Source organism: Xenia sp. Carnegie-2017, unplaced genomic scaffold (genome assembly GCF_021976095.1).
Source record: "Xenia sp. Carnegie-2017 unplaced genomic scaffold, XeniaSp_v1 HiC_scaffold_6, whole genome shotgun sequence".
NCBI lineage: Eukaryota > Metazoa > Cnidaria > Anthozoa > Malacalcyonacea > Xeniidae > Xenia > Xenia sp. Carnegie-2017.
The window spans coordinates 12,606,666-12,621,649 of NW_025813526.1; the positions used below are offsets into that span (position 1 = coordinate 12,606,666).

General features: G+C 36.3%; 2 protein-coding genes across 2 annotated transcripts; both read right to left on the reverse strand.

Moving 5' to 3' along the window:
- Positions 1-11,366: 11,366 nt before the first annotated feature.
- On the reverse strand, positions 11,367-11,846 carry LOC124457122. Its single transcript, XM_047007409.1, has one exon. It carries the CDS (start codon positions 11,844-11,846, stop codon positions 11,367-11,369), a length of 480 nt encoding a protein of 159 aa, XP_046863365.1.
- Positions 11,847-13,687: 1,841 nt separating this feature from the next.
- LOC124457124 lies at positions 13,688-14,578 on the reverse strand. Its single transcript, XM_047007410.1, has 2 exons — positions 14,091-14,578; positions 13,688-13,988 (listed from the first exon to the last, which is right to left on the reverse strand). Exons 1-2 carry the CDS (start codon positions 14,576-14,578, stop codon positions 13,688-13,690), a joined length of 789 nt encoding a protein of 262 aa, XP_046863366.1.
- Between the last annotated feature and the right edge of the window lie 406 nt (positions 14,579-14,984).

Consider the following 14,984-nt stretch of genomic DNA (forward strand, 5'->3'; position numbering starts at 1 on the left):
GAGTTGTAGATTTTCTACACAAATGGTCTATTTTGCTGCCTCTGGAGCCCTTCTCGAGCGTTAGTAAAGGTAGCATTTTTATTATTTTTTTTGCTGTACACCAATATATAATGACCTCCACCTAAACTTGACTGCCTTGTTACAACAGATATTCACAACATTGTAGCAATTGCAGCATCAACAGCTAAACCTGTAAGTATTGATATTTAGAAAAGATGTCGTGTTAGAAACAAACTGGTGTTCATTAATCTCTTCATTTGAAGTGATTTTTGTGGATCCTGGCTTTCGCGACACCAGGGACACTCTCTCGGCCGGTAGTGAAGGTGATCCAGCAGGCAAGAACAGGTCGAGCATGCTAGTATTTCCACCCTGCTGCAGCGGCTGGCTGGAAAATATGTCTGTCTATTTCCGCCCTTAGTTGCTGCCACGGTGCAATCTTGGATTTGCTCTCAGGGCTTTGACAGATATTGTTTTTGTCTCTGTATGGATGTCCAAGTACATCCTCCACCGTAGAGGTAGGGGAGTTGTCGGTTGAGTCGCCGACGGCCCGACCCACCAACTGGTGGTACCGGATTTGTGGGTTACTGGTAGCAAGACTATTATCCTGACATGACATTATCCTGACATTATCCGGTAGCAAGACTATTATCCTGACCTGACTATTATCCTGTCCTTTCACGATGGTCTTGTAAATATTCTGCAACATCTCGACGGCCAATTTCATTTAAAATATTCAACAATGTTTTTACTGTTGCATTTCTTCCATTGCTTCTCTTCCAGATTAGAAGCGTTTGAAATGCCCTTTTTACCATTCTATTTTGTTCCATATTTACAATGTTCAATTTTTCTTCAGGTACATGTAACATTCTACCAAACTCTTCCCATAGAGAACTCATATTGTCGGCAATTTCGTAAAGAAGACAATCCTTTGGAGCATCACTCCTTTCTGGATTATCTTCGCAATCGGATGGCTCCGATTTGAGATTAGTGGCCGATGTGCTAGTATTCGAAGACGACGTTTCAGTTGGCTTTGAATTGATAAATGCATCGGACGATTTTTTGGCATTTGAAGACGAGTTGTCTTTTTTAACACCTTAAACTGAGTCTAAATCTGTCTTCAATTCCATGTTCATCCACTTCATTGTCGCATCCACGCCTCTGCACTCATGGTTTCCTTTAATAAAACGAACTACACCTTCTTTTCTAGACACTAATACAATGTTTTCGCCAGCATGCTGAACGATGCGTAATTAATCGTCAAAAATTTTCGAGTCATATCCTGTGTTTTTCAGGATTATAGGCAACATGAATTTTTCGGTTTCAACAAAATAAATTTCAATCACCAGCTTTGATTTGTCAAAGAAAAAACCTGTGACACTGTTGGAGACGGGAGTGTAAATGTTGAAATATGTAGCTTTGTATACTTCTTCTACTGTCTTTGTCGAGAGTGATCTGATGTTAGAGCTTATTTCATCGTGTAGTGTATTCTTGTGAATTCATCAGGCATGATGTGATGTTGAAACTTAGGACTCTTTTGAACATATAGCCCAGTGTTTTCATTAGAAGTGACTTCACCTTGTATTACGAGTTCTTGCTTGCTCCAGTTTAGTGTATTTATCAGAAGTGAATCTGGCGATATTGAAATTTTTTATACAGTAATCAAGTTCATTAAATAACTTGTTATTGAAACAACTGTACTTACTATCTTTAAGAAACATTATGTAAATAATGATAATAAAATAGCAGCAATGATAGAAATTGTCAACAGTCAAACAGATGTGTTATTGGAACAAACCTTTTTCCACCAAATTTCACAGCAAATCCTTGAGCATTCAGACGTATCCGAGGAAACAGTGAAATTCGTGAAACTATTTCCTGATACACATGGAGTCAGATATTTTGGGGCCGTATCTTCATGGTCTTGTAGACCTGTAACATTTTTGCCTTCATCATCTTGTAGAACAAATTACAGACCAACAACAACACCAAGAATGAGCAGTAGCAGTCCTCCAGCTAAAATGCACAAAAGTTAGACTTTCGCGGTAGATTTCCTGTAAATAAATATAATTCATAAGGATCTCACATAACATGAAATAGAAATGATATCAGTGTTTGTTGGTAAATTGAAAAATATTCAAATTAAAGAATGGTCTTATGCTTGGTTGGAATAAGATAGGACTTTTGAATGCTGCTGATTAAGTACGAAGAGATTGTATGTTAGACCTTTAATAAGAAAATGCTGTTCCATAGTTGCAAAACCATCTTATGTTGGACCTATGACTGAGACATAACACAAAATGAGAGGGAAATGAGTAAAACCGCTTATTGCTAAGCATTTAGTATTTGAATGCAATATGAATTTAATCAAATATTCAAGAATAGTTATTGAATGCAACAAGATAATAATGAATATTCAAGAATATTATTTGAATGCAATAAGAATATAATGAACTTTAAAGTTAAATATTTGCATTCAATCAGAATATGATGAACATTCAAAGAAAAGTATTTGCATTCAATAAGAATATAATGAACATTCAAGCAACGAATTTGGATTCATCTCAATTATGTTACAAAATACCGTCTAAAAATAGTCCATGAATATTTTTACAATTAGTTCCAGTCCTTTTTAAAATTTTCATTATCACACCATCTGTTGTCACAAAATCATTTTAGCATAATGAATTTCTTAATATATAACGTTGATACGCTTGCTTATATAAGTTTTTGTGATGAGGATTTTGACTTTCAACATTCATAATTTAGTACCATAACAACGCTACAAACAACTCAACTGATTATATTAAAAATTTGAAAATATTTTGAACAGGCAACATTATATTCTTAACGATTAGAGCAATAAGTCAGACGAAAAGGAAAACGTGCTAATGTCAGTAAGACAACAAACACGGAACACTGGTCGTAGTGGTGAATCGGTGAATCGCAGTTTCGGGTTGACAGCAGAAAGAAATGGACTTTAGCTCTTTATTATTCCTTTTTTCCAATGTTTCTTGGATACATCATGACTTTCGTTTCTTTGTTCACTGTAGAAGTATTTTGTTGAAAAGCTTTTGTTTCTTTTCTTAATTCCGTCATCTTTTTGCTTATTTTCTGATACTGGCCACGTTCAAACTAAATTTTTGATTTATTTCAGCCATATTTTTTCCATTTTTCTAGTTACTTAATCCATTATTTTTTTACTTGCTCGTAATCAGTAAGACTAATACCACGGGGCACTGGTCGAAGTGGTGAATCGCGAAATCCGTTTGACTGCAGAAACCAATTTGTATTAACCGACATGCTGAAATAAATCAACAGATCTGTGGCGACAAGTCGAACGTGAAAGTTGCAAAAGTTCGATTCTTAAGTAAAAGGACAGCCCTACCAAAGTTTAAAAAGACACTGGGATCAACTGCTTCACCCTCTAAAAGATCGGCATAAGAGTGGTTTGTAGACTTATTTTCTTCTTGCTGAGGAAATGAAAGTTCTATCTACTGAGCGTCAGTGTAACAAATATGGCACAGAGAACGACGTATGGTCGTTTTTGCTTAATTAGAATTTTACGAGTTAAGCAAATTTGAGCATATACAAATATTTACACATACACTGCTCTAGATAAAAGAACTTTGACCCACACTCTATTAATAATACAGTTGTTTTAATATGGTTATCCATTAAGGCTGTTGTTCTTGGTTTTTGCCGACCAAATTTGTTCAAAAGTTTTATTGCATCCTAAAAATTTGAAGATTTCTTATGTTTTATATTAAAAAAGCAATCAACGCTCTTTATTATTTTGCTTTATACGTTTATTAGATGAATTTTGTAGGTTTTTCACTACATTTGTTTTTCCTTTTTTATTTATTGTTGCAATCAATAACGTTGAAATTTCATAAATCTAATGTTTTTGTTTCCATTAAGTCTAAATGGTAATGTCAATAGATTGGACAGCCACGTGGACAAAGTTCCCTTTCCTTTCCACACTATGCGAAATTGATTAACAATACCGTTTAAGATAAATCCAAGGACAAAAAAATATCAAAGAAAAACACAGAGATTAGCTATGCCACTCAGTGGACCAAGATTTATAACTTTGCACACAAACGATTGGAGAAGAAAGATTGGAAATGGTATCAACATGAGCAATATAACATTTGGTACACCATTATGTTAGACCTCCAATTCCTTGTTTGTTGACGAAGATGAAATGGTATGTTCTATATGGATTTAGACCGGTGGATATGGTGTTTTTGTTACCATTAATTCTAAATGGCAATGTCAATAGTTTTGTCAGCCCCGTAAAAAAAGTTCACTTAGCTTTCCACAGTTTTTTGTCTGCTCTTGAATAGCGACATCCGTAACTTGTTCACAGTCTTCCAGGTGTAGATCGCGTAACTGTGGCAAATTTTAACACAGCAGAATTAAATATGGATGATCCACTTTAGAAAAAACAGGTAAAGTGTTTCTAGATATTTGCATTTTTTAATGGAAATCAAGCAATATCATTCAGTGAAGGTCTGCAGGTCTCTTCTCTGCTGGTTAGACTGTAGTTATTGTTAGATGTTTTACCTTTACTGAAAAAGTCATCTATAGCCATCCCGCTATTCAGGAATTTCACATAAATCTTTCGCTTATGAGTTGTGTTCCTAGTGAATTAGAATTCTTTATTTTAACTGATATTTGAATTCTTCAAAAGGAAGTCTTCCGATTTCAGTGTTTTGTTTCTTTCAAAAATAATATAATTACAAAATATATGGAAGCTTTCCAGGAAATACCTTCCAAGTTCGAGAAATCTGATATAAATGGAATGTCAACTGTGTATTGTCATTGTGAATTAGTGTGATTGTACTATAACAGCAATGGACGATCTACATTTACAAACATGTAACGATACTCTCGGGTTCAAACCATTTACTTTATTACGATCATTTGGATGACAGAGCGAACAACTGGCTAACGACTACATACGTTTTGCAAGCACTGTTAGACGCACACGCCAACAACTCTGGTTTAACCCCCGCTGCAAAGACACACCATACAATGACGTAAGAAGCAGATAAAAAATACTGCTAATCTGACGTTTACTCCTCATTTGACTGTAAAGATGACTACCACTAAGGTTGTCAAAACGTCAGTCAACAACAACAAAAACAGTCCTTGGGACTATACCAACCTGGACGATCTACATTTACAAACATGTAAGGATACTCCCTGGCTCAAACCATTTAATTTATGAAGTTATCTGTTGTTTTTTTCAGATCATCTTTCAATGACACAAGTTCTATATATATCATCATCCATTAAAACCAAATCATTTGACAGTAGTAGCTTTTCTACATAAATGGTCTATTTTGCTGCGTCTGGAGCCTTTTCTCGAGCGTTAGTAAAGGTAGCATTTTTATTACTTTTTTTTTGCTGTACACTAATATAAATTGACCTCCACCTAAACTTGACTGCCTTGTTACAACAGATATTCACAACATCGTAGCAATAGCAGCATCAACAGCTTAACCTGTAAATATTGATGGTTAGAAAAGATGTTGTGACAGAAACAAACTGATGCTCATTAATCTCTTCATTAGAAGTGACTTAATGTTGAAATATGTTCTTTGTATACTTCTTCTACTGTCTTTGTCGAGAGTGATCTGATGTTAGAGCTTATACCATCGTGTAGTGCATTGTTGTGAATTCATCAGACATGAGTTGTGTTCCTAGTAAAGTATAATTCATTAATTTTAACTGATATTTAAATTTATCAATAGGTCTTCTGATTTCAGTGATTTGTTTCTTTCAAAAATAATATAATTACAAATTATAAGGAAGCTTTCCAGCAAATACCTTCCAAGTCAGAGAAATCTGATTTAAGTGCAATGTCTCTAATGCATTATATCCACAACCTCTGACATCATGTTCTTTTACATTCATCTTTTCCATTGTTTCTTTGATACATCATGACTTTCGTTTCTTTGTTGACTGTAGAAGTATTTTGTTGAAAATTTTTGTTTATAATCTTATTTCCATCATCTCTTTACTTATTTCGTGATAGTGACCACATCCATACTAAATTTTTGATCTTATTTAGTCATAACTCTATCTATTCTTTTAATTATATCATCCTTTGTTTTTTTACTTGCTCATTATCGGTTTTTAATCTTGATTGTCATTATACAATTTGGTGGTTAATTTGATGATAAGTCATTTCTTCGTAAGAAATTTTTGTTTGAACTATTAGTTTATCGTTACTAACTGAACCAAATAATTTTTTGGCGTTTAAAATCATTTTTTTCGATGTGCGATGGATACGAGATGTAGAAATTTTGCAAAACTTAATGGTTGATACACAAGTCATAAAGCAAAGCTTTCTGTGCTGTATAGTGCATAAAGCATTTTTCATGTGAGGGAGACGAGACACTGATTCCTCAACTTAACCCCTTATGTAGGTATTTTTTGGAAATTTTTTTGCTTTTGTTTTGTGATTGTTTTAGTTCTGCTACACTGTAACAGTAAAGGTCTATTTTTTTCCACAAGCATATATTTCAAATTCAGTTGGCTTTCTACAATTTATAGTTTCTCCTTTCGATAGGGCCAACTTTTCTTTTTAATTACTGCAAATATGTTTTCTTCTTTATTCATAATAGTGATATCCTGTCATCTAAACGATGACTGCATATTTATAGTACGTTTAAACATAAAAAGGTTTTGTGCTTTAAATCCTTAGCAATATTCCTTTGCTTTCATTTGATATTTGGTATAATCCAGTCTTTTGTTCTTCGTTGTGGTCGTGTACGTAATTCCGTTTCTGTTTTTACGGGAAAACTTCTTAATATGTGTTTTCCATATTTCTGCTGCAATTGCATTTCTGATATAATCCGTCAATCTGTTTTCTACTGTGTATGTATGTGTTTTCCGTTATATAGGGTCATCAATTTCATATCTAGCTAAATAGCTAGAAACATAATATACAAAGGCACCATGTGTGGTTCAAATATGTAAAATCCTCTGCGGAAAACATCAAATTGAAGACAAAATTCTGTTTTAAAAGATTGCCTAAATAAATCAATCTTTATTTTTTTGCCTAAGGCTATACTTTGCACGCTTTTTCAACTTTTGCTATATGCGAAATACACAAATTAAATTTTAATCTTTATACAGTTGTCTAATAAAATAATATTATTAGTCAGAAATTTTAGTTTATTCTTTCTTTTAAATATTACTTTTCTCTGCATACACTATACGCATTCATTTTTATTTTTATGATCCTTTCATAACTGAGAGCGATAGTCAAGTGATATTCATTAATTATTGCTAGAAGATGACAAATATAACGCATCGACAGAATATTGAACTTTAACCTATGTATATGATTCTCGTCAAAATACTTAAAGACGCTCTATAGAGTTCTTGCACGTAACGTCAAAGCTTCAATGTCCGCCATTGTGGGTAGTAAAAAACCAATATGGCGGACTGTATTTTGTGGTATGTTTCGCTGCCGTAAAGTGTCATATATATAACCACAAATATAACTGATTATCTATTGAAATCAAGTGATATAGTGCTGTTTTTCCCTCTCTCTCTTACGATGCGAAACGTCGTCTCTCCAGACTTTTCCCTAATTGTGATCGTGACGTTCGCACATTTTACGGACCTTTCCTGCTGTACAATTTTTAGCTCTGGCTTTTGGCGCTGATTTCTACTTGTCATTGTTTGATCGTTGAGGATGTTTGTACGCACACTAGCCTTTTTATACGAAGGATATGATTTCCTGGTTTATTTTATGCAGGGGTGAAGTATGTTTAGTACGTTCGGTCGTCCAATCATTTTGGTAGACCACCGTATAGGGGTCTTTGAAAATTTCTATAAGACATGGAATTTAAATGTCTGATACTTCAAAGGTTAGTACAAAAATAAACTGTTTAACTTGAAGTCATCCTTTAAACATTCTTCACTTACTATACTGACACAAATATTATTTCTTATATACTTTAGATCAAATAAAGTTTCCCACTCTTTACGCCCAAAGTTCTATCCTCATCTTTTCCTATTTTGATTAGCTTGCATTAGACATTGAGTTACTCCATGAAATATTTGGTCTCTGTGTTTAATGAGACCATAAAATTTCTTTCCTCACTCCTATCGGTTCTTTCCTGGCATTGTACAAGCATGTTGATTCTTATCAATTATCTGTCCTTAGAAAGTTACTGCTTTACTTAATACGTATGGTTTTCTGTTATTAATTTCCTTTTTAAATTTGAAAGACTCAAGTTAGCATAAATATTATTGGTATATATCATTACATAAAGGAAATAAATCAAGTTTAAACTGTGGCCCGTGAAAAGAAAGTAGCCACATTTTAATGAAAGACTTGCAGAATAATAAAAGCAAGAAAGGAAGGCCAAGGAATAGTGTAAAGACAAAAGCAATAGACGTCTCAGCCATATAGCTCCCAATCCTGAAGGATGGATTTACCAACACGACATTCAAGGATGATTATGGAGTCTGATGACCAGTTTAACTTTACTGGAAAACCAAATGCCAAAAATGAGGCCTTCGGTTTTTCTCAATATTAAGTTTTGCACCAGAGGCATTAATAAATCGTTGGAATACATCTAATAATGCAAAAAAGCTAGAATCTGTCATGACAAAACAAGTAGTATCGTCAGCATATAAGAGGATCTTGTTGTACTCTCCTGATGGCAGAGGTAATCAATCAATATTTTTTGATTCTTAAATGGCACGCCATATGGGCTCTACTGCGAAAAAAATAAAGAAGAGGAAAAGGCGGGCGACCCTGCCGTTGTTCCCAGGAAATAGAAAAAGGATCCTAGGCACCGTTAATTAATACACGCTAATAAAGTGTGGTGTACAACAAACGAACCTACGTCCGGAACGATTGTCCAAAATTCATGGTATCCAAAACTTTATGTAGAAATTTCCAATCCACTCGATCAAACGCTTTTTCCCGATCTAAGGATAATTGAGCTCCACCAAGTTTCGTTGAATTGGCGTAGTCTTATTCTAAACTATCTTGTATTATCCGTACTGCTTCCCTTGCAAAACGTCCTGGGATACCGCATGTTTGGCCTGGCGAAACAATACTGGGAAAGAGCTTGGCGGAGCAGCCAGTGAGTACTTTAGACATGATTTTCTAATCTGTACAAAGCAGAGTTGTTGGACGCCAATTTTTGGGGACAAGTTTGTTTCCCTTTTTTGTAAAGTAAAGTAATTATACCAGTTTGTTGTGATAATGATAATTGACCTGCGGTATATGATGCATTACGTATCAGAACTAAGTCGGGACCCATACAATCTCAAAATGTATGATAGAATTCACACGTTAGGCCATCCATCCCCGGAGATTTATTAGAAGAGAACGAATGCAATGCTGCAGGGTCTTCCTAAGAAGTCACTTCTCCCTCACAGCGGGAAACTTCCATAGGCGTTAATTTATTAATTATTTGGATAAGAAAAAAGGATTGTTCAGCTGCATCCAAATAGTCGACAGTAAAAAGCGTTATGTAGAATACCATCCACACATAAGGCATAAAAACCATGACTAGCCGGCAATTTAAAGAAATATAGTATGAGGCAAATTCCGAAAAAGCAAGACATCTTGAGATTGCAAAATATGCATCAAAACAAGACGAGAAGTGAATTGTAAATTTTCGACTATTTCAAAGTCATCCTCAGACGTAAAGCATGCTTGACAAAGATCGTATTGTACGTCCATGCATATCATAAATTCTTGTCACTAAGCTACGCACGTCATGTGATTTCTCGCGCTGGAAGAAGTATTTGGTTGATATCTCTCCTTCCTCAGACCAAAGTTCTATGACCAGCATACGCGCTCTAGCTGCCTTATGGATGAGATGATCATATAATTCATCTTCTATTTCCTTAATTTACACAGAAACATCCTTGCCTGCCCACGACGTGTATTTAGATGATTTGATTGACTGTTCAAAGACTGATATATATTTCTTTGCGAAGCAGCCAAGTCGGTTGCAAATTCAATTGTCACCTGGCAGATTAGTTGCTTACCAACATCCCACACACAGGTAATGAAGGATTATAGGTTTGTTCATGTTTCCAATCTTTCCAGAAAGATTTAATTAAATTGATATAGGTGTAATTATTAATTAGTGTATTATTAAGTTTCCAGCAACCCCTCCCACGCTCCGGAGCATTCGAAAGAGAGGGTGAAAAGTAGACGTAAAAGTGATCGCTCTGGTAATATTGTAGTATTGAAATGTCATGAACGAACGATACCAGCGAGGATGAGATCCAAAACATATCCAGGCGTGAACCCCTCTGTCCACCAGTACAGGACTAACTGTAACTGGGTTAATTGGGATGACGTAGTCTCCATATATTAACTAAATCCATATCACTGGTGAGAGTAGCCAAGGTATGCGGCCAATTATATGCCCAAGGTGAATTGGGGTTACATCCAGTATGATTGATATTCGGATCTACCACGGCGTTAAAAACTCCGCAGGCGATTGTAGAAAAAGAGAGATTGACAAGAGGAAGAATGGCTTGAAAGAAATCGAGGCACGGTTCCTTCTGTTTCGGGCCATAGATGTTAACGAGTCGAAAAGGGAGAGACAGGTAGGAGAAATGGATTAATTGCAACCGAACTTGTGAGTCTGATGCATACTGAGTGACTGTAAGGTAAGGATGATAAATGACTGCAACTCCCCGTGAACGAGTCGTGCCGTGAGAAGAAAGGACTTTATATTTGGGCTTGTTGTTATCGTTGTTATTCTTAATTTTGATCCATCTGTCAAATTCTGCATGACTGGTGGAATGTGTTTCTTGCAAGTATACGATAGTGGGAGAAAAACATAAAAGAAAAAAAAAAGGACAGATCTCTGCGAAGGATTGTGGAGGCCTTGAGAGTTTAAAGTTATAGCGGTGATTAAAGGACGTGCTTAGTGCCGAGCCTTGATGTAACCCGACCTCTACTTGAATTTTCTCAGTCTCACCAACGTTCGTTGCGACACTAGTGGTAGAGCGCTTATACATATCTTTGATGGTTTCAATATAGGCCTCCGGGACTTGACGCTTCCTTAGACAGTACCATAGTAGCTCCCTCGGGATTGTATCATATGCCTTTTCAAGGTCCACGAAAACCATATGTAGCTCTTTGTTGAATTCTCTATACTTCTCTTGCAGCATCCGCAGACAGAACATCGGCTCAGTGGTTGATTTTCCGCGTTGGAATCCATATTGGTTGTCCTTTATCTTCAATATTTCTCTCAGTCTCGCCTCTATCACTCTCTCAAATAATTTCAGTGAGTGGCAGAGGTGTTTAATGCCTCGATAGTTTCCACAGCTTAGGGGATCACCTTTCTGTTTGTAAAGGGGCACTATCTGCTTGTTCTCCATTCTTCTGGTATTCCTGTCTTCATTATTTCTCTGAAGCATGATGTCATCCACTCTGTTTCTGTGTTTCCCAATTTCTTCACTAGTTCGATGGGGAGCTCATCCGGTCCTCTTGCTTTATTGTTCTTCATCTTCTTGAGTTGTCTTCTCACTTCATCCTCCAAAATCTCTGGTACTGGCCCATGGACTGGTTCAAGATGGTCCAGTTCTTTCCTGTTGTTCTTCGTGTTCAAAAGTCTATCAAAATATTCCCTCCATCGCTCTTTGATTTTCTCATCTTCGCTCACGATCTTTCCCTGCTCATCCTTTACAAAAGTAATCTTGTCAATGTCCTTTGCTCTTCTCTGTCTAGTTTTTGCTAACTTGTAGATTCTTTTCGGTCCGTTTTGCTCCAGATCTTTGTATAGTTGCTCCTGACCTTTCTCTCTAACAATCGCACACTTTTCTTTACTGATCTTGTTCATTTCTCTCAGAGTCTCCCTGTCTTCCTCCGAACCAGATCTCTTCCATATCTTAAAAGCTTCTTTCTTGTTCTTCACAGCCTCTTGTACTTCTTCATTCTACCACCAGGATTCTTTTTCTATGTAATTCCCACCTCTACTAACTCCCAGTGTCTCCTTTGCTGCTTCTAGTATATTAGGGTATGTTTCATTCCATTTCCACTCTCCCACCATGCTTTGCTCCATTAGCATTTCTGTGATCTTACTTTCCAGCTCATCTCCTTCCTCATTATGTAGTTTCCACCAGTTGATCTTCTTCGGTCTCTCTCTTCTTATTCTTCTCCTCTTCTTGATCTTATAATCCATCACAACAAGTCTATGCTGCAGTGCAATTTCCTCACCAGGGATAACCTTACAATTTTTAACATCGCCTAGGTCATCTCTCCTTATCATGATGAAATCTATCACGGTCTGGCTAAGGCCACTTTTGTACGTGTAGGTGTTTCCATCCCTCTGTGTGAAGAATGTGTTTACCAATGCGAGGTCCTTGCTCCTTGCATAGTCTAAGATCTTATCTCCTTCTTCATTTCTTCTTCCGATTGACTTTCCTCCATGCCATCTTTCAAATCCCTCTACTCTCTCTCTTCCGATGTGCCCATTGAGATCTCCTGCCACGATCAGCTGTTCTGTTTCCTTCACATTGGTGGTCACTTCTTCAAGTTGGTTCCAAAATCTCTGCTTCTCGTCTTCTTCACAACCTTGCTGAGGTGTATAGGCAGTCACGATGTTGAACGTCTTGTCAGGTGTTACCAGTTTCATAGTTATGATTCTATCTGACTTTCTCAGGGTCTCTATCACTTTATCTTGCCATTCCTCACTCAGACATATAGCCACTCCATTCTTTGGCTTTCCCCCTCCGCTGTAGTACAGCTTGTAGCTCTCTCCGATGTTTCTTGCCTTCCCTCCTGATTTCCCACCAGTCCATCTTGTCTCTTGTAAGCATAGTATGTCGATCCTCCTCCTCTTCATCATGTCTGCTATTTCTCTGCTCTTTCCAGTCCGCGTCCCGATGTTTAGGGTCGCAACTCTCAAGTTCTTCTGTCTCTTCTGTCTCTTCTGTCTCGCTTGCATTCTTTTCACAGCGTCTAGACAGTAGTGCCGCTGCGCATCGCTTACGGGGTATGCCCTAGCATTGTCTTCTCTTCTGATTGTCTCCGGCATATTATCATGTGGCATATTCTTTTAAGGACCGGATGCTCTTCCTGACATCCACCCTCTGTGTTTATCCGGGCTTGGGACCGGCTGTCTGCTGCATTGACTTGTCCAGCATCCAGGCCACATTAGGTTCTTATATACATTACTCATGCATAATAAATAAGGAATTACCTACGTCACTACAGCATATACATATAATTAGGCATGCAATGTCACATCTCTTTTTTTTTTTTTTTTTTTTATAAAAAAATTTCACACTATGAATGTTTTTTAACTTATTTTTATCTAATAAGAATATCTATTGGGTTTTTGTTTAGACGTCTATACGGAGTTATTATATTACTGTTGTTAGTACTTTCATTACAATTTTTATAAGATCTATTGTTCTCACTATAAGACTTATCTGTATTTTGACTTCTCGATTCTTCATTAATCATTAATAAATGATTTCTATTCCTTCTATAGTAGGTACCATAAGACGTAACCAAATAAGATCTTGGTTCAAGTAACGATTTTTCCACGATTCCTTTCTTTTGGAAGCCTTTTTCTGTTTTTATACGTACTTGATCTCCTTCTTTTAATGGCGGAAGTGTTTTTGCATTGCGATCATAAATCTCTTTTTGTTCCTTGTGATACATTTTCAATTTTTCTTAAACATTAACAGGGTTTAATGGTTGAAATTCAAGTAACTTCTCTGATATTGGTAGTAATTTCCTAGTTCTTCGTCTCATTAGTCGCTGAGCTGGACTGCCAACAATATCATCTCTAGGTGTATTTCTATAATTAAGGAGTCCTAAATAAGGATCGGTGTTATCATATTTTGCTTTCTTTATGATTGCTTTTGCTGTCTGCACAGCACGTTCTGACATGCCGTTACTTCTTGGATATCCTGGTGAACTTGTTGTATGTTTAAATCCATACTGTAACGAGAATGCACGAAATTCTTTACTCCTGAATTGTGGATCATTATCTGTTATAAGATCTTCGAAAACGCCGTATCTCGCAATTTAAGATTTCATCTTTGTGATAACTGTCTTTGATGTTGTATTTAACAAGTAATCAATTTCAAAGAATCCACTGTAGTAATCTACCATAAGAAGATAGCTTCTACCATTCAATTCAAAGAGGTCTGCTCCAACTTTACTCCACGGTCGATGTGGTACAGTATGTGATTGTAGAGACTCCTTTTGTTGATGACTCTTATGGGCATCGCAGATTTCACACTTTCTAACTTCTGCTTCTATTTCTAAGTTCATCTTTGGCCAATATAAACAGTCTTGAGCCCTACGTTTGCATGATTCAGATCCAAAATGTCTTGGATGTATAGCTTTCAACATATCAGTTCTTAATGACTCAGGAATTATTACTCGATCTCCTTTAAACAGTAGGTCATCTTGTACTGAAAGAGTCTCTCTAAAGTCCCAGTAATTAAAAACATCCAAATCGACTTTACTGCGTAGAACTGGCCATCCATTTTCTGCGTCCTGTCGTAGCACTTTCATTACTTTATCTTTCTTTGTCTCTTCCTTCAATTGGTTCATTTTCTCTTCACTTACTGGCAAGACAACATTTATCTCAAAATCTTCTAAGTGATCATCTGATTCTTCTTGGATATACGCTCGACTTAATTGGTCCGCGAGATAAAGTTCTGCTCCTTTCTTAAACGAGACTTTCGAACTGTACTTTTGAAGTTTCAGCAACATTTTCTAAAGTCTCAATGGAGATTGATGAAGGGGCTTCTTGAAAATCTGCTCTAAGGGCTTATGATCTGTTTCAACATTGACATCTCTTCCATAGATGTAATCATGAAATTTTTCACATCCAAATACAATTGCAAGTAACTCTTTTTCAATTTGTGCATATTTCTTTTGGCATTCAGTTAAAGCTCTCGATGCATAAGCAACTGGTTTGCCATTTTGAAGACAAACTGCTCCTAAACCTGACATA

Excerpts from the sequence above, each read along its gene's own strand:
- LOC124457124 (XM_047007410.1), bottom strand. The coding sequence starts at position 14,578 with ATGAACCAATTGAAGGAAGAGACAAAGAAAGATAAAGTAATGAAAGTG. Across the intron at positions 13,989-14,090 it reads TTCTTTGAAATTGATTACTT|GAGTAAAGAATTTCGTGCAT; the intron begins GTTAAATACAAC and ends TCCACAATTCAG.
- LOC124457122 (XM_047007409.1), bottom strand. The coding sequence starts at position 11,846 with ATGAACAAGATCAGTAAAGAAAAGTGTGCGATTGTTAGAGAGAAAGGT.